Raw genomic sequence first — 20,744 nt, 5'->3', positions numbered from 1 at the left:
TCATGACACAATAATAATAATATTGACATAATGCTTTACAACTTACAGAATAGTCATTGCCAGTATTGCATTAGATTCTCATAACAGCCCAGTGAAATAGTTATAAGGTCTAATTCTGGTGCTTGAACGGAGGCTCAAAATGGTTTAGTAACCATTTGGATTCTTGCTTTCTGTTATGCCATACTGAGAAAGAAGAAATGGTAACATTCTTAAGAAAATGTCTTATTTAGATTGCTTATTTGTGGTGCAGCTTTCTCTGAAAGTTTCGTTTCTGACATACTGGAGGTGGGAAATTGCTCCTCCTGCCTGCCCTCCCCTCTCCCCCATCAGAGTTTATTTTCCTTTAGCATGGTAAATTTTTACTGAATCATTACAATTTACTCTCTTCCACAGTTAACAATTTAATGGGTAGTTTCTGAATGGGCAATAGTTTTCATAATGTAAACTAAAGCAAGATGTTTTTATTAAATTGAGTAAACCGACTAGTTACTGATGATAGTTTGATTTTTTTAAATGTATCTTTTTGTGCGTAGAGTTTAGAGTTTTTCATGGATATTACTATTAATATTAATATTAGATTTAACGCATTTAGTTATCTTTTTTAGAGGAAATATTCTGAGTCTTTGTTTTATAATTCGAGGCCTCAAAAGAGTTCACAGCATTTCAAAAATTTGATTATATGTTAATGCTAAGTCTCTTGGGTAGAAGAAACTTACAAAATTGTTTTTTTCTTGAAGAGTATATTTATTTTTCACTTTCATTTTTTACTGAAGGATTAAAGTTTTCATCAGTAATAACAATTTTAGTCTTTTCCTTGTGAATATTTTTGTTTTATATCTAATCTTAATTTCTAAAAGTATAGTAGCAATTATAATAAAAGCTTCTAAATTTATTTTTACATTTTAATGAATTATATATGTTCTATATGTAAACTGTTACAGCATGAAATCAATTTTCTGCCTTGATTCAATCCAAATCTGAGATCTCTATCACATTAATATTATAATTAGAAACATTAATAGAGATCGGCAACCTAAAAAGCATATTTTGCTTCTTGACAATTTAGCATATTTCTCTGAGTTCACAGGACTTCAAGAACCTTCAGTCCACTAATAAATTTATTAACTCAAACTTAAAAGAAGAGAAAAGTCTCTCTTTCTTTCTCTCTCCCCATGGCCAGCCTGCTAAAATAGATTATTCATGCTTATTTGATTCAGGTAGGCTTTTGCAAGCTTCCCTACTAGGCCTGGGAATGTGGTACATTGAGGCCTTTTCAGAGGCTTCTGACATAGACCAAGCTTTTATTGCATGGTGTTTTATTATTACCAAATCCTAGTCTCCACCCAGTTTGTAGGCACTCTGCTTATTCTTTTGAATCTGGAAAGGTTATCACCTACCTTAATCCATGCAGCAGTGTGGATTAAGGACACCAGTGTGCCCCAGGATTCTCAAAGAGGATCCTGGAAACTTCTTGTTTCTTCTTTTTTGCTGTCTTTACTAAATTCTATTGGGCCTTAGAGGGATTTGCATCTGAAATGGGCAACCTGGTGTTTTTATCAATGAAGACATCAGATCAAAGTTCAGTTAGTCAAGGCCTTTCTAAAACATTAAGGGGGCTTGGACTTACACAATAAAAAGATGAGCTCTAGCAGAGATTGCAGTAAAAACATTCTGAACTATAATCCGGATAAAGAATAGATTATAGGCCAAAGAACAGACCTTGTTTAAATTGCTTTAGACTAATAACTTTACATTTTAAAACTTTAAACCCTGTTTTTAAGAAACAAATTTTAACGTCACATAATTTATCAGTACTTTCATAGTAGATACTTCCATGATAAATCTCTTGGGAACCATACTTCAGTACATTGAAAAATTGGATAATGCCAATTAATAGGTCTCCTTCATTAACGAAAATAAATAGTACCTTATGGAGGGATGAACAATCATTTTATTTAGAAAATAAACACTAAACCCAAAGACTCTGAATCTGAGAATAATGTTTCTATTAGCCTTAAAAATTTTATTCTGTTACTGTGTAATTTAATGTTTGTAAGCATTTAGTTAAGGATATAAATTCTTAAAGTCTTAAAAATGCAAATATCTAGTGTCAAGCAAATGTCTATTTCTAATCTAAATTACAAAGTTGTTAATTCCTTAGTAAAATAATTTAAGAACTTACTGTGTATAGCTCTTCAACTACCTAGTTTGTTGAATGTTCTGAAACTTGTCTGTTTTGTAGCATTCAGGCCAGTTGAAATTATGTAAATTTAGATAAGAGATTTCACTAGAAACTATTGCCATATGAAACTGTTAGTAGTTGAACTTTGGATAGAGTTGTATATATTTCTAATGTGCTGAATGAAAGAAATCAGCCCTAAGTTCATTCAGCAATATAAGAATAATGTCATAATACTAGGATTTTACTCTCCTATGTAAATAAATTCCGCATCAGTAGAGTTTCTTAAGAAAAAAATGATTTTTGGGGAGAAATTGTTAGTAGAGGCCACAAAAGAGGAATTGTCAGTTAACTAATGATTAAGGCAGATTTCTGATTTACTTTAGCTTATATGTACTTTCTGAGCTTTTTTCCCATCTGGAGCACCCTAGTACATTTTATACTGTATGCTTAACATTAAACTTGTAAGTAAAGTTGAATATATATACACATTGTCTTGTGATAATTTAGTTTTAAAATGATGCCCAATTTAATGTACTTAAATAGCTTTTGGACCCCTCACCATGAATTAATTTGGTTTACATTCTCATCAATTCTTAGCTACTACATATTTGTCATTAAAACCTGGAATTTAAACAAAAATGTTTGAGACTTATGTGTATTAAATTTTTTTAATTTAGGAAATTATAATGAAGAGTAAAAAAGCTAAGGAGGTTTTAAATTTGTGTCAATCTTAGGGAACCTCCAGGAGTAAAGAAACACGGGAGATGAAAGATTGCTTTCTAACTATATAGTTTAAAAAAATAAAGTTTGTTGTATTTGTTTCTTTGAAATTTAATGCCTATGTATACCAGCTTTTTCTTGTTAACATTAAAATGCATAAATATATCAGCATTTTGCTGAGTGTAGGACAAAATAAATAGTAATTTTTGAAACTTTATCAATAAATATGAATTTTCTTAATAGGCTGGACCAGTATCATCTTCAAAATTTGGTCACTATTATGATGCATCAAAAAAAATACCACGAGAATTAATAGAGGCTTCAAACTGGCATGGATTTTTTCTTCCAGAAAAAATATCTTCAGCTCTTAATGAAGAACCCTGGTAAGTTAATGACCCAATTTTGATTTCAAAGCTTAATAGAATGCATATTTGCCACATTCTTTGAAAGAATGAATGTCAAAAGTACATATCCTAATAATAAACATTAGTTTCTATGTAATATGTAACCTTAATTGTGCATACGTTTCATATTATTTGGTATAGTTTTCTTCTTTTCCCAGTCTTGTAACTGTTGGACATGCTTTTACTCTTAACTGCAACTTAAAAAGTCTGGACACCAAATTTATAATACCTGCTGTTTTTACTTTCAAGAAAATGTAAAATAGTTCTAAATCAGGCTATTTCAGTGTTAATTGCAGACGGTGCTCTTTCAGAAAGTAAATAAGTACTGGTTTCCCAATATTTTATTTATTATGGTTTTCTATTTCTAGTAATGCTGGAAATAAAACACTCTTATGTATTTTAGATGACTTAAAGAACTTAGGATTTGAGTTTTATAGTGAAGAGTTTTAAATATTAAACCAATACATGCTTATGTTATAATGCTACTAACTTTAAGGCAAAACCCTGAAAATTACAATACTTGACAATGAATAATTTATAAAGGATAAGAATATTTAATTTTATTCCTATTGCAGTTGGATCAAGAAAGAGTAATTAATGGAATCTGTTGTCATTCTGTTAAACCATTATTTTCAAAGTGAGATGAGTTATCCAATGGAGATTTAATAGACAGGAAGGTATGAACTGAAATGACTTAAAAATTATAGTCTCCTTTCCAGAAATATTATGTAAGAATTTAGTGAAGATTATCATATTTGTTTTTATTAAATCTGTTTCAAAAAGTTCTTCACTTCGTTATGGTGTTCCCTATCTAGTCTATGGCCACAGACTTACCCAGAGTAGTGCTTAATGTTAATAGCTACTGTTAATGAATGACTGCTCTGTGTCAGTCACTGTAGTGTGTGCTATATCTTTGTTATCTAACCTGTGAAAGTAAATATGTCCATTTCCAGAACAAGATACCGAATTCACAGAAAAGACTTATATGAGGCTCAACTACGAAGTGCTAGAGCCAGGATTAACCTAAGTCAAAAGATCTCTTTTCCTTTTTACTTTACTACTTCAAAAGACTTCTATGTCTACTTCACTTTACCTCTTGTGTTACAAAGGAAAGATTGCTAATACAGAACTTTTTAAAAATCTGGATCTTGTTCTACTGTTAACCTTGGGCAAATTCCTTAGACTCAGTGAAAATAAATATCTTTCTATGAAAATTGAGGTGGGGGGAATACCACTTGTCCTACCTGCATCACTAATTTTTTTTTATTAAGTTTGAATGGTTATATTGATTTTACTAGTGCCTAATTTTTGCCATTCACTGAACCAGATAAAAATACCAGATGAACCAGTTAATAATGCAGATTTTTTCAATAGATGGAGTTACACATATGTTGATATGTATGCAATTTTATATATATGCTATTTTGTTGTATTGACAACAAGCTTCAAAACTTCATATGTCAAATTTTCTGAAGGTGTTAACATCATAGGTATTTTTATGCTTAAAAATGTCAAATTTCGTGCCAAAAAAAAGCATTTTTTGTGGGACGTTTTAATTCATTAATTTATTTTGAAGACAAGCAATGGGAAAGATTTTAAAGGAAGGAAAATGGGTGCCACATCAACTGAACGAAAGACAATTGGCAAACCGAAAAGTCATCAGTAAAATGTTGCTTCAATGGCACAAAAGAAAGTCTTTTTTGCATCGAATTGTGACTGACAATGAAAAGAGGATTTATTTTAAGAATCCCAAGTGCACAAAATCATGGTTTGTCCCAGGTCAACCATCAACATCGACAGCAAGGCCAAATTGCTTCGGAAAGAAGACAATGATCTGTGTTTGGTGGTATCAGGAAGATGTGGTGTATTATGAGCTTCTAAAACCAGGTTTAACTGTTAATACTGATCACTACCAACAACAAATAATCAATTTGAACCACGCTTTGATCCCAGAACGGGCCAGAAGACACGGCAAAGTAATTTTGCTTCGTGATAACGCACCATCACACACTTTAAAACCAGTTACAGACACGTTAAAAGATCTTTCCTGGGACGTATTAACCTACCAGCCGTATTCACCAGACCTTGCTCCTTCAGATTACCACTTGTTCTGATTGATGACACACGCACTTTCTGCGCAGCACTTCAAAATGTACGAAGAAGTGGAAAATTGGGTCTCTGAATGGTTTGCCTCAAAACAAGAAATGTTCTATTGGGACAGTATCCACAAATTACCTGAAAGATGGGGGAAATGTGTAACTAGCGATGGACATTACTTTGAATAAGAGAAGCACTTTTGATGTTTCTCTTGAAATTATCATGTTTTCTTTGATTATAAAATCTGCATTTTAACCGGTACACTGGTATATACATGCTTAGGAAATAGGTCAAAATAACTTTTCCATGATTTCATAAATAGAAAATGGTTGAATCCGGACTTAAAGTCAGTTCTTTCTGACTCAGAAATATTTGTTAGCAATAATGATATACTGCCTCCATTCACAGAGTGCTTAGGGAAATAAAAAGTATAAAATGTACACTAAGTACAATGTAAGTACATAAAAAATAATATGGTGTTACTTTGTAATTTAAAAATATATATATGATAAAACTTATTTTAAGCTAGAAAATACAAGGGTTTTACTCATTCATTCAACAACTAAAGAGGAGGAATTAACATTTGTCAAAAACGTGCTTCAGGTCAGGCATTGTACCAGGCATTTGATCATAGGATATCTAATTCTCTCAACAACCCCCAGCTAATATCCCAATTTCATAGGAAATTTGAGGTTAGCGACACTAAGTAGCTTTCCCACGACTCTCTGTAAATGACCGAGCTGGCACCCAAATTCAGGTCTCCCAAACCTCTGCTCTTTTCTGCATAGACTGCATCTGTTTACTGGGTGCCTGAAAAACAACACCTAGGTCGGCCCTGAGAGTACAGTCTCCTGTAATCTTTAAAATATATTTTTCGTACTATTTTTGAGAACAAGCAGTTTTGCGTACAAAATAGGAAAATTTATAGATTTTAATTATCAAAGCAGTACTTCATTTCATAGTAGTTATCTGATAATTCGTTTATTTCATATTAAACTTAAATGCTTAATTAAATGTAATTAAACTTTAAACATGTAATTAAATTAATTTTGAAAATGGGTACTTTACCATGTGAGATTTATTTTAATTTATGAAAAGCGTGTGCTCATTTCATTAAAATGAACTTTACTGGTTCATTTATAAAACAATAAAGCTTAGCATTACAGTTGTCTATACTTTTCCTATAATTACAACTAGAGGATATAGTTATATCCTACTGTCATGTGTGAAGATATAACATGTAATTTCATAATATCTAAAGGGACTGTTGAAACATGTAGAGTTGTTTTACAGTAAGAAAAGCTAAAGGTCACTTAAAATTTCCCTTAACTAATTTAAAGTTATTGGTAGTTTTTTTCTGTAGAAAATGTTCATACATATAATTTAAACTTTCACATTAAAGCCTGGGTATAAAAGCCTGAGATGTATCACAATAATATGATCAAGGTGATTTTTTGTTTTTCTGTTTTACTGTCATAAATCAGATATTCTGAATCACAAAACAGTGATCGGAAAATTTTTTTTGAGAATAATTCTGTAGTCTAAGTTTTTTTAAAATCTGACATTGTTTTGAATTAAGCTTTACTAACAGGTATACCCAAACACACTTCTGTTCCTTATAAGATTGCCCTTTGTTCAGCATATGGATTCTGTCTCAACTTTCTTATATATTAATGAATCAGCAACATACTCCTTAACCTACTGTTTCGGACTGAATGTTTGTGAGCCCCAAATTCCTATGTGGAAGTCCTAATCCTCAGTGTAGATAATTATGACTATACGGGGTCATGAGGGTGGACCCCAGGTCTGATAGGATTGGGTTCCTTAAGCAAGATCCAGAGACTGAGCTCCCACACTCTTTTTGGGTGAACATCCAGAAAAAAGCCATGTGACCACACAGTGAGAAGGTGGTCATCTGCAACCCAAGGGGAAAGCTCTCACCAGACACAAATCCTGCAGGCACCTTGATTTTGGACTTCTAGTCTCCAGAATTGCATCAGAATGAATTCCTGTAATGTAAGCCACCTAGTCTGTAGTATTTTGTTATGGAAGCTGAAGCTGACTAATACACCTTCTATATTGTAAATGTCACTTTTTTTGTTATAGTTACGTCAGATCTTGAATATTGAGTTCATATACTATTGGTAGCAATAGAATAAATTTGTTCTGATGTGTTTCTTTGAAATTCAAGATTTTATTTTGATATATATGTCTTAATAATAACTAATAATTTTTTATATTAGCTAAAACAGCAGTTCTCAACCTGTGGGTCGTGACCCCTTTGGGGGTCGAACGACCCTTTCACAGGGGTTGCCTAAGGCAATTGGAAAACACATATATAATTACATATTGTTTTTGTGATTAATCAGTATGCTTTAATTATGTTCAATTTGTAACAATGAAAATACATCCTGCATATCAGATATTTACATTACAATTCATAACAGTAGCAAAATTATAGTTATGAAGTAGCAACGAAAATAATTTTATGGTTGGGGGTCACCACAACATGAGGAACTGTATTAAAGGGTCGTGGCATTAGGAAGGTTGAGAACCACTGAGCTAAAAGATTTGTATTGATTAAGTTGGATTAACTGAATTCTGAGACCTCCAGTTATCTTTACAGGAGAAAATCAGTGGAAAGAGGCTAGGTGTAGTACCTAAGATTTTAGAAGTCATTCCACTTTTCCTCTCCTGCCAAGTCTCCTTACCAGCTTAAATAGAACCTTGATATAAGCCTTTTGTAATATTTTCCTAGGGAAATTGTAATTATTTTCCCCCTACTATCCTGCTTAACTTCTGTTCTTACTTCTGTCAGAACACATCACATTGCACTGGAATTATTTGTCTTGTCTACATCTTCATCTTCCCCCTCAAGCATTGCATATCCTTGAGGAAAGAGTATGCTTTCTTTATCTATTTACTAGAGGCTCAGCACACAAAATCGTGCGCAGGTAGGGTCTTGCTCGCTAGTCCCGGGTCCCACCTTGCTGCCACCCCCGGGTTTTCCATAGTTCCCTGATCGAAGCATAGCTTTGGTTCCCCAGAGCCTGAGGGCCCGGGGGAGGGACCAAGAGGTCGGCCGTTCCACCCAACAGCCACTACTTTGATTTGCCATGGTTCCCCGTTCACCATGCTGTGATTGGAGCCTGCAGGCCGGGGGGAGGTGGGGAGGAGGGACCGAGAGGTGGTCACTGCACCTCATGGCGACTGTTTGAGTGGTCATTCCAATCGTTACGCTTATGGTTGCTGGCCTTTTATTAATAGGATTCCCTAAATCTGAGACACAGGTGTGAGTTGATAGTTGGTGAATTAGTGGACCAATGCACAAAGTATGGTAATAACTCAGATTAACTATACCCTTGCTCTTAATATAAAGATTTAGTGGGATAAAACCAATAAATAAAACATAGCCATGTAAGAGTATATTTTATTTCAACAATACAGATCTCTTAGCTCAAGAAGCAGAGAACCACACCGTGTTTACAAGTTACAAGTAGAAATTCATGAGAAAGGAATTTTGAAAGGGAGTTTCTAGCTAAGACTAGAAGTTCAGAATAAAAGTCATGAAGTTACAGTAGTTTAATAAACTACTTTATTAAAAGGATATGGTGAATGATATATTAATACTAACACCTGAACTGTGGGAAAGGCAAGATGTAAGTGTGAAGAGGGATTTTACCTACCTGCTTATCTGCTGATGGTATAATTAAAGTAAAAAGATAATATCTGAAAACCTATAGACAGAACTAATATCCTGAACCTCATGTTTTTTTATTTTTAAAAAATTAAGTTTGCCCTGGTCTGTGTGGCTCGGTTGGTTGGGCATCATTTCATACACCAAAAGGTGACTGGTTTAATTCCCGGTCAGGGCACATTCGCGGATTGCAGGCTCAGTCCCAAGTAGGGGGCATGCAGGAGGCACAATTAATGTTTCTCTCTCTCTCTCTCTCTCTCTCTCTCTCTCTCTCTCTCTCTCTTTCTCTCTCTCTCTCTCTCTCTCATCAATAAAAACATATTTTTTAAAAATAAAGTTTATTAGGCCATAACGTTGTCTGAGTTTACCACCTTTGTCACAAAGGTCACCTCGGAGTTTCCAGTGTAGTCTATAATTTCTCAAAGAAAATCATCAACTTATGGACAGCTTTAGCATCTACAATTGACCTTTCACTAGCCAGGCAAACTTCCCCAAATAATCACAGTGAATGAGCCATCTTCTCGAATTATCTTGCTTTTGGATGCCCCTTTTGAATAATCTCTGGAAAATTAGCAAGCCTTGCTGCATTAAAGCCTTACCTCTTAGTACAAGCTCCCTTAAGAAATTTATAGAGGGAAGTAGGCAATAGTCTCCTGGCTGGGGTCTTCACATTCGTTTTCTACCATGTATGCCATATGTCCTAGGCACACTGCAACATTTTGAGAATAATCATCTAATGAATGGTAGTAGGTAGAAAACAATGTATATCACTTTATAGTCTCAACTTACCTTGAACAACTGCGTTTGCTGACCCATCAACTGTTGGAGTACCTATTCCTAATTCAACCACAAGCACCAGAGAACTGTGCTATTGCATATATAAGTATACTGGCAATTTCACTCAATTCAACTTAAACTTGCTTTCACCTGACATTATTCTGTCTGAGACACCAAGTCTAATAAACATTCTATTAATGGTGTGAGCCTACACACTTCAGCAAGTAAGTAACAACCCATCTGGGCCATTACAGCTGATAGGCCAGGCTGTCTCATGGGTTACACTTGCCTCCCATATTAGGTCCAGCAACAAGCACTCAATAAAGCTTTGTCATTTTCCTTCTTCACAGCCTATTAGAATGTCAATTGAATAAAATCATCTCCAAAAAAAGTCTTCATAATGTAAGGATGGCATGATCCTTGAAGGTCTAAGAAGACAGAAGTGTCTTCTTTTGGTAACAGAATTACTGGACCACACATAGGACCATCATGACCTCGACTATAGTTAGCCAGGCACAATAGGACATCTGACACTGCGATGCACTCTACAGCAGCCTGCCAGCCCTTGTAATTTTTTTTATCAAAATTATAGAATAGTTACCACATCCAGTCCTTCAATGATATGTCTCGCAGTTCAACATTTAGCAGCTTAGTCAATCTCTCAGTAGTTTTGGTAGAGAAGAGAGTAATGAACCCTTCAAAATCATCTTAGTGTTTGTTGAGAGACTTCCTTGCTCATACAAGACTTGTACTAGAGGATAAAGTGCCACTAGAGTCCTAAACCTGGGATAATGGTGATCATCTGAACACTGACCCATGCATGGAAAACGTTCCCATTGAGGCACCAACAAAGCATACACCATACACTAGAATGTGGCCAGATGTATCTTCATTTTTTTCTTTGAGGCTAAGATACTGTAGTTCTCAGAGAAGTCACCTTTCAGCATAATGTTGTCTCTTGGTAATGACCCTACACATCTCACTCACTACTTTATCATGCTCAAATATACGTGCCATCTTTCAGCATTGTGCCCCCACCATTTCCAGGTCTCAGTCTGTTCCACTCATACTCCTTTTTAGTCCTTCTGGCCAGAGAGTCTGAGTATCAGCCAAATGCAATTTCAGGTAAACCAAAATCAGCCCAGTTGCCTTTCATAAATTGACTCCAATAAGAGCATCCATGCAGTAAAACTGACAAAACTTCCTCACCTTATAAAATATGACAGGTTCGCCGAAACCGGTTTGGCTCAGTGGATAGAGCGTCGGACTGTGGACTGAAAGGTCCCAGGTTCGATTCCGGTCAAGGGCATGTACCTGGGTTGCGGGCACATCCCCAGTAGATGTGCAGGAGGCAGCTGATCGATGTCTTTCTCTCATCGATGTTTCTAACTCTCTATCTCTCTCCCTTCCTCTCTGTAAAAAATCAATAAAATATATTTTAAAAAAATATGACAGGTTCAAAGTTCTGAGATTTAATCTGCCACCACCTCATCCCAGGAGTACAGGAATGAAGGAAATCCTCAGGCACATAGAGTGTAGATGCATCAGAATCAGAATGATGGGGCACCTCCTGGGCACTTCTCTTTTCCTCCTCAAACAGTATCTTCCCGCATCTCCCACACCCCTTTCCCCCACAAGAATAGTCAGTCCATTCCCATTCTATGTCCCTGATTCTATTATAATCACCAGTTCATTCTGTTCATCAGATTATTTATTCACTTGATTCTTAGATTCACTTGTTGATAGATGCATATTGGTTGTTCATAATTTGTATCTTTACCTTTCTCTTCTTCTTCCTCTTCTTAAAGAATACCTTTCAACATTTCATATAATACTGGTCTCAAACCATTCTTAACGTTTGGTGATACCAGACAGTGGGGCGACTGCTGTTATCACATCCTCACTAATGTGGGCTTGGGATCCAGAATTTTGATGTGTAGAGAAAGCCCTCAAAGTACTCCTAGTTTCAGATGCCAGTTGCTTGTTTGGTGATTGGGGCATTTTCTCCCTTGAACTTTTCCTTTTGAGAGAGCCATTTTCTATCACCATTCTCTTCCATTTTGCAGCAGTTTTGACAGAGCTGGGCAGGCCTTCACTGTCACTATCCCCTACTCCACTGTTTATTTCATCACTGATAACTTCCTCCTTGACATCTAAGGAAGGCTTGAATTCCACATCAGAGCCACCAATGTCACTCTCAGAGTCTGACATACTCCACCTATATCCTTGCACCTTAGGCCACACTTTCTCTCAATTTCATGATCTTCATTCTTATCTGATGCACAAATTGCTCCTTCCTGTATATGGCTTTAATAGCCTTCTGCTAGCCCAGCCCTTTGTAGGGCTCTCATGAAAAAGCTGTACAGGGCCCAGCCGCATGGCTCAGTGGTTGAGCGTCGACCTATGAACCAGGAGGTCACAGCTCAATTCCCAGTCAGGGCGCATGCCCGGGGCTGCGGGCTCAATCCCCAATGTAGGGTGCGTAGGAGGCAGTCTCATCATTGACTTTTCTCACTCCCTCTCCCTTCCTCTCTGAAATCAATAAAAATATATTTAAAAATAAGTAAAAACACTTTTAAAAAATCTGTACATGAACTTGGGTGGACTTCCCTTTCTCATGGCTGAATGTTCCATCAAAAGGGTGGTTGCAAACCAAGCAAGGCTACTAGGGTAACCCTCCATCTTGGTACAAATCAAATCACCTAGTGAGAAGTCACAGGGGCTGGAGTAGACCATGGTGCTGCCTATCTCCAACAGCCTTCCATTGAGGTCCCTTGCCTGGGACAGCCAAGGCAGAGCTGACCAAGGGCCCAGCCTCACTGCAGGCTGCATCCCTCAAGGGGAAGTGGAGGCCCCATGTTAGCAGTGCCACCTTCCCCCGAGGACTTGAATGGGCCTTGTTATCCTGAACCTCATTTTGACCAATAAAGAGAAATTACCTGCTTCCGTGTTGGCCTTTCTGTCTTTAAAGGGTCTTCAGGTACACAGAATTTAGTTGATCATTCTAGCATCCTGGCATGCTATCTTCATTGGTACGCTTGGTTTTTATTTTATTTCCTATCTCATTCTCACATTCCTAAACCCAGTCATCATCCCTACAGGCATACTTTCTATGTATATCCTTTCAAATTCTGTTCTTTAATAAAGAACAGAATTTAGCTTCTCTCTTTTTCTCCCTTCCTCTCTCTCTTCCCCTCCCCATCTAATCTCAGCAAACCTATCAGCTATATCTTCAATATATCCAGAGCCTGATCACTTCTTGCAAATGTTACCTTCTACCATGCTAACCTGTCACCCACATTTCTTGTCAGAACTCTTGGAGCCTGGCCTGTGTAGCTCAGTGGTTGAGCAACCTATGAACCAGGAGGTCACTGTTCGATTCCGGTCAGGGCATGTGCTGGAGTTGCAGGCTCCATCCCCAGTGGGGGGCATGCAGGAGGCAGCCAATCAATGATTGTCTCTCATAATTGATGTTTATCTCTCTCTCCCTCTCTGTTCCTCTCTGAAATCAATAAAAAATATTTTTTTAAAAAAGAACTCTTGCAATAGTTTCCTCAGATTGGTTTTGTTTCTTGCTCCTTGGTGGCTCCTGTCACACTGGTTATTGAGCATAACCATTCTCAATGGTTCCGTGTCACACAGTGGATTGTTTAGCCTACACATGCAGTTAAGCATAAGAAAGAAAAATAATAAATGATAACATTCAGGGTAATAGTAATGGAATTTTTAACTTGAAAATTACTTGTGAATAGACTTCACAGTCTTTATAGTTACATGCAAAGTATATGATAATATAACTGTAGTTATTTTACACAATTAGTTAAGACATTTGATATTGTGCCTATTGCCTTATAAGTATATCTCACTATTTGTCATTGGTGAATGCCTGAAATATATGTGTAAATAGATTTTTGTTAATGCAAATCGTATTTTCTCAGTGATTTGGATAATAATTTCAAAAATGCTTCATCTTCACTTTAAAATAATCTTAATTGGTAGGGATAATAGTTTCTCTTTGTTAAGTGTTTCTATCAAGTAGTTAAATCATTATTTAGATGCAGCAGAAGTTCTAATTTTTTAAAGCACAGCAATGAGTCACTTTAATGAGAAAAATTATTCCTAAAAAAGTAAAGAAATGTCATTCTTGAACCATATAATTTTAAAGTCAAAATGGACAACAGAGATTATCTAATGCAACCCCTTTAGTTAACAGATGAGAAAAATTTGAAGCCCAGAACTGAAAAATTAAAGACTTTGCCACATATAACAGATTTAGCTAGAGTTGTTGCTAGAGATAGTACTAGAACTCATATCTTCATCATACAATTCACTGGGTTATTCTGGTATCTAGTTTATACATTTGTAAATCTATGCCTTTTAATATTACCAAGTTAATATGAGTGAATATCTGTACAACTAAGAGGAATATCTTCCTAAATCTATACACCTTATTGTTTTATTTGATTACGTTTAATGGAGCCATGTTCAAACCTCATCTCAGCCACATATTTATTTGAACTCACAGACTTTTCATTGATTCTGGATCTCACGCTGAGGCTTTATCTTAGTTTAGCTAAAGTGCAAATAATTTCAAGTTTTAGACAACTTGAGTCTTAAGTGTCACTTAATTGTTGTACAGCCTTGGGTAAATCACTTAGCTTTTAATGGGTCTTATTTTCTCAACCATAAAATTGTGCTAATGACTGTACTAACTTCTCAAGGTTATTGTAGTGATCAGGTGTTGTGACAGTGATGCAAAACATTTTGGGTATTTATTATGTACCAGACATTTTATCAGCTGATAACATTAAAATTAAATCCAAGTGGTCTTGTTAGAAACAAACTGAGCTTGTGAGCTGAATAAACATTTCACTCAGTTAATTTTATATATACATAATTTTATCTTTGTATGTATTTCTCATACTTGCAGTGGATCCACCTTCCTAGCCAGTGATCTTTGTTCCCCTGGCTAGATGGTGAAGCAAGTACCTTCCCTACATCATTCCAACTTCACTGCACATGTGCCCATTTTCCCCTTCATTGGGCCTCTTCCCCCAGTGATTTTCAGGGAATGGACCCGTGGTTTCCTGGGAAGTATAAAGGTGCAGCTTCCTGGTGAAGCTGCCCAGATGACCATGCTTATAATGTCTGGCCTTCCCTTTGCTTTCTTATTGTTATTATTATTAATAACTAACTAGTTATGAGGGTAACAGTGGTACATTTATTCTTTGATCACATTAAGACTTGTGAGCATTCCTTTCTTCATTGAGAAACAAATGTAATTATCTTACTTGATTTCTTTTCTATATATACTACAGCTGCTTCATTTTCTTACAGCAGATATTATCTCTTAATGACAAAATTTCTTTTTACAAGACAACCAATGCTATTTGTTGATATAAATTAAAGATCTCTGATACAAAGTGTCCCTTAGACTTCTTGCTGATTGATATTGATAGGCATACATTTTTTTCTATCTACTTTTTAAAACTGTTAAACTTGGTCAGCAATATGTAGATTTACATTTGTGTCATTGTGTTCCTTTTTCCATGTTTGTATATTAATATAAAGAAATAAATTGCCCCCCTCAGATGACCATCAGTGGATAGAACGTCGGCCTGCAGACTCAAGGGTCCCAGGTTTGATTCCAGTCAAGGGCATGTACCTTGGTTGCAGGCACATACCCAGTAGGGAGTGTGCAGGAGGCAGCTGATCGATGTTTCTCTCTCATCGATGTTTCTAACTCTCTATCCCTCTCCATTGCTCTCTGTAAAAAATCAATAAAATATAAAAAATATATGTTTAAAAAAAAGGAATAAATTTCTGTCAGACAACATGGCATGGTAATATCAGCAGACATATGAATAATGTACATGGGACAATGTTTTAACTAAAGAAAAAATTAAATGCTTGATATATAAAGGTAAAAATTAAATTTCTAATTTTCATATTCTTTGTACTATTATAGTTTTAAAGATATTATGATATCTCAAGATAGACCATTCACTATAAAACTTGCTAAAAATTATGAACCATATAAAGTAGCATACATAATTTGAAATGTAGTGCCTTTGGGACATATTGTAAATACTTTGATAGCCTAATCTTTGTTAAGGGTTTGGAAACATAAGGAAGCCAGGTTCATATTTATAGTTGGGTTTCCTTCTTGCCAGTTTCTTTCTTTTTTTTAATAATTTTTATTTCTTGAAGTATTACAAAGAGTATTACATATGTCTCCTTTTTTCCCCCCCTTGAGGTCCCCCCAGCCCCTAACCCCTAGTTTTTTTCAAAATATTTGTTCAATGCTGCTCTGCCTCTGCATCTACCCGTGTTCATCAGTCTGTACTGGTCCCCATTATCTGTCCCAACCTCACTAGAGCCGTCCCAACCTCACCGGGGCCGTCTCGGCCTTTTTTATAAGTTACTAGACTGTTGAACAACAACAAAAAGACAACATTCTCAAAATTAACGGGGTTAAAAAAAATTTAGATGACAAAAGAAGATAATTTTCAGCCAAAAATATATTATTAATTACAAATATTTCTGACACAGAAATGTATCTCATAGAGATTAACAATACTTAGTGTTTTAATGTCAATACCATATAAACTGATTCAGTTTTAATGCTATAATTTTATGTATACAAGAATGAATATTCTCAATTAGTATACCTAAATGTACTAATTTTCCAAATTTTATTTTGTTACCAGTATTTATTTTCCTAGAAATTTAATGAGCTTGGAGAAATTTGTTTTACTTATCAAGTTTTAAGCATTTTGATTAGATTATTTCTATCTGTGTTAAATAAGGAAAGAGGTTGTGATGTATTGGCTTTATGTCCATTTTTGTTCTTATATCGAAAGAAACTCCATTACTTTTGAAGAGATTCTTAGCTCTACTATAGTTATCTTAACAGACTGTGAGAATGTAAAATAAATAACAGATCATGTTATCTGGATAAATGATGGCAACTAAAAAAACTAAGAAGTAATTTATGTATGTGGTATTGATAACGTACCTTCAGGTAGCAAATTTACTACCAAGTACTTAAGCAGATTTTATTAGCGAACAATTTTGGGCAGAGAGGAAATGCTTTAAAAAGTTTTCACATATATGAAATAATAATTTTCTTCGGTAGATTCATAATTGGTAGATTAGGATGCACTGGGTATATTCTTGATCCATACTTCTTTAACCCACAGTGACATTCGTCAAATGGTTGGCTAGAACTCATTTCATAATCTGGGACTTTGGAGCAGATTTTACCCCCTGTGCAAAGTTAATTGACCCAGATAGGAATTAAATCTGCTGTATTCAGAAAGTAGACCTAGCCAGGACAAATATATGTTAAGATACAAAACAATCACATCATTGCCCTATGGAATATCATTATTTATAGACACATTTTCTCACTCATGGGAGTAGAAAAATGTGTTCATGTAATTTGTTGTATTTTCACTGAAAATGGAGAAATAACTATGTGAGAAATAATTATACCACCATATCTTTCATTTGGAGTCATATTTGTTTTGTAAAGAATGGGGTTATTTTCTCTTGGTTTTCTTTTTTGTTTTTGTTAGGTAGGTACTTTGGGGTAGATGTGAATGTTCAATACAATGTTTACAGAGATATGCATATATTTTTGCTGAACCATTGGCCATTGATTTGGCACATTATGCATTCTGCTATATTTACTAACTTATATTCTTTAATGTTGCATGTTCAAATTATATTTCATCCGTTTTTTAGGGCATTTCCTCTGCCTTTGTGATTGCTTCATTTATGATCACAGTAAATCAGATACTTTTGTTTTTTTAAGGTCACCCACAGCTTCTACAACATTAGGCACTTTTATGTTTAGGAACTAGCTGTGCTCCAGGACTCATTATCATGACATTTAATATTCAGCCATAGCACACAGGTTGTCCATTATGAAGAATCTTAAATTCAGTTAATGTTAAAGCAGATTTTCTTCGCTCTTATTAAATTTTCTTTGAGATGTTTTATTGCATTTGTAAAGTATTTTAAAATAGTGACATTAGGACTAATATTCTTGTGGGAAATAATTTTGTTTAGGTCATCTTATATTTATACGTTTATTTTATTGTCTTTTTTTACAAATGAAATGGAGTTTATACTTGTCTTAATTCAGGTTTTGAATTAATATTATTTTAGCAGTTCTAAGAAAATTAAAACTTTGATGGAAGGTAAGCTCAGGTGATCAGCACATTGATTCAGGAATACTTGGCATAGCAGTTCATTAACTATGTGTTAATTATCTATGATTACTCCTGAAAAGCCATAGTGGCTTCATCTTTTAGGTTGCTTCATTAAATCATTAATTTTCTTCGAGGTAACTAAGCCTGACATAATTAAGTCATCTCAGTCTCCACAGATTTTTATCTTCCCAGGATGTCAAGAACACAGAGCTAGTTAATATAAGGCATTGTAACTTGTTCCCTGGATGTATTGACTTTATTTTTTATAATATTTATACTATTTTGGCTCATTTTAAAATTATATTTTAAAAATCTTATGAATGTATATATTTTCATTATGTACTTACTGCTTTAGATTACATTTGTATTTCCTGTATAATAAAGCCCATTTATGTGTTTAAACCACTTCTTACCAACAGTTCTTTGACCCCTGACTACATAAAGCTGCTTCAGTTTATTCAGAAAATCATTTATGAGGAAGGATTTGATGGATCCAATCCCCAGGTATGAGTACCTTCAAACCCTTTTATAATCATGGATATAATGTTGTTTTCAAGCTCTCTAGGGCTACACCTAGAAGGTCTTAGAATAATCAACAATGAACAAGCTGTTTCCAGCTCAGAAGATGTAAATAAGCAGAGCACAGCAGCCTTAGTTTGACTAGTGATGTGTGTTCAGAATTTTAGCTGTGTTCTCAGTGAATTCACATAAGATGTACACATTGTGTCAACATGAATTATTGTAAACACTTGGAATTAATAGGTAGCCACATTTTGAAAATTATTCTTAAATCTGCAAGTCTTGTACTTTCCCATCTAAATTTTTATATTTCTGTCAATCGGGATTTAATTTTGAATTACCTTATCAGTAAGTGTTAATTATTTTATGATTTTACATTTATTACAGAATGCTTCGGGTTGTCTCAGTGAATAAGAAGGCATTTCTATTTGCTGTATTAAAATATTTTGTAACTATTTTTCTATAGCTCTCTTTTTAAAAAATTTCTCTGAATTACCACTATTAAAGATGTTCCAGTTAGTTTAACTTAAACAAAATAAGGGAAATTTTATTTCTACATATCGTGTGGCTCTGAATTCTTCCTCAGTTATTTTAATTGCTATAGCTGCTAAAAGATTTGCATTTCATTTATATTATTTTAGCAGAACTATTTTCCAACATACATTATTTTTATTGAAGAAGACAAAGAAGCCAAGTCTTACTTGTGGCATTATCAACTACACTTGCTCTTAATTCATGGATTTAAAAAATATTGTTGACTTTACTACTATATTTAACAGTATCAAAGGTAAAATAAATAGTTTTTAAAATTTGTCTTAATCATCAGATTAATAGCAGGTTGAAAATAGTATGTCTGTGTTGTGTGGTGAAGCACATTCACTTATAGATGGCTTTTCGTGTATGTTACAGTTTTTGTGGTGGTCCTTGGTATTTATTACAATTTTGTTACGCTCATTATTGCTCCATTTTTGGTCCTAGTTAAGATTTATGGGCTACATGTCTTCTCTTTGGTGGCAGTGCCTGTCTGGAGAGGTAAATTGGTCCCTGACAGACACCTCTCCCCATTTGCTGTGGTAACTATGGAAACAGGCATGTCATAACAGTTCCTACGGTACAGTGTGCAGAGCTGCTGCTCTTGTAGGATGATGACACATCTTCTAAGACCAAGACATTTTTTTTAAAATCAAAAAATCAAATGCAATAGCAAAAAGATACATACTTACATGTAAATGTACATGTATACACACACGTATACACACACACACACATATTCAGACAGCCATTAATAAGAAAGCTGTTGTTGGAATGGATTGAAAGGTTTGTTTTCTTGGTTGTTTATTTCACCATTTTCAATAAACAATATTTTTCATGAACGTTGACAGACAACAAACAGTAACTGGTTTCACTCTCTGAGCCAGAGATTCTGTAACTGTTGACTTTCATAAAAATGAACAGGGTTGAGGTAGAGATTTCTATGATGACTATCAAGAATGCTAAAAAAATTTTAACTAAATAAAAATATACCAGTAAGTCATTTAAAAATATATTTCTACCTTTATCGGAATGAAAATATAATTAATGAATTTCCATATTGTTAAGTTATGGATTGTATCGTTTGCTAAATTCACAAGTCTATACCTCTGTCTCAGAAACTTTAGATGAGATCAGGAAGTCACAACAGTGCATCCATCAGTCACTACTTAAAATATATTATTTCCTGAATCACAATAATATTCTGATACTGAAATAAATCCTGCTTTTTTAAGAGGAAATTTTCATCTTATTGTTTTTATCATTCCATTTTCAGCTAAACTAAACTAATTGGAGGCAGCATATAGAAATAGACTCTAAGAAGCGTAATATTATATACTACTATATAGCTCACCTGTGAAGTAAAAGAGGTATCCTATTACTTAAAAAAAACTTAATGTGTTTACCTCTCCTCCACTTTCCTGTAGAAAAAACAGAAAAACATTTTACGAATAGCAATCCAGAGCCTTGGTTCACCTTTGTGGGGAGATGACGTCTGCTGTACAGGGAACTGTGACAACAGTCACAGCCTTACAAAGTTCCTCTACATTCTCCGTGGCCTTCTGCGCACCTCTCTTTCAGCCTGCCTCATCACTGTG

General features: G+C 34.8%; 1 protein-coding gene across 1 annotated transcript in view; it reads left to right on the top strand.

Moving 5' to 3' along the window:
• Window positions 1-20,744, top strand: part of ELP4 (elongator acetyltransferase complex subunit 4) — a 180,209-nt gene that overhangs the window by 29,000 nt on the left and 130,465 nt on the right. Inside the window, exons 5-7 of the mRNA XM_006753936.2 lie at window positions 3,146-3,285; window positions 18,516-18,600; window positions 20,574-20,741. Of these exons, the coding sequence (XP_006753999.1) occupies window positions 3,146-3,285; window positions 18,516-18,600; window positions 20,574-20,741 (393 nt within the window). The remainder of the gene's footprint in view (window positions 1-3,145; window positions 3,286-18,515; window positions 18,601-20,573; window positions 20,742-20,744) is intronic.

The sequence above is a fragment of the Myotis davidii genome, unplaced genomic scaffold, assembly GCF_000327345.1.
Source record: "Myotis davidii unplaced genomic scaffold, ASM32734v1 scaffold330, whole genome shotgun sequence".
In the NCBI taxonomy this organism is placed as follows: Eukaryota; Metazoa; Chordata; class Mammalia; order Chiroptera; family Vespertilionidae; genus Myotis; species Myotis davidii.
Note: the sequence above shows the minus strand (reverse complement) of the source record. Positions and strands in the feature narration are given on the sequence as shown.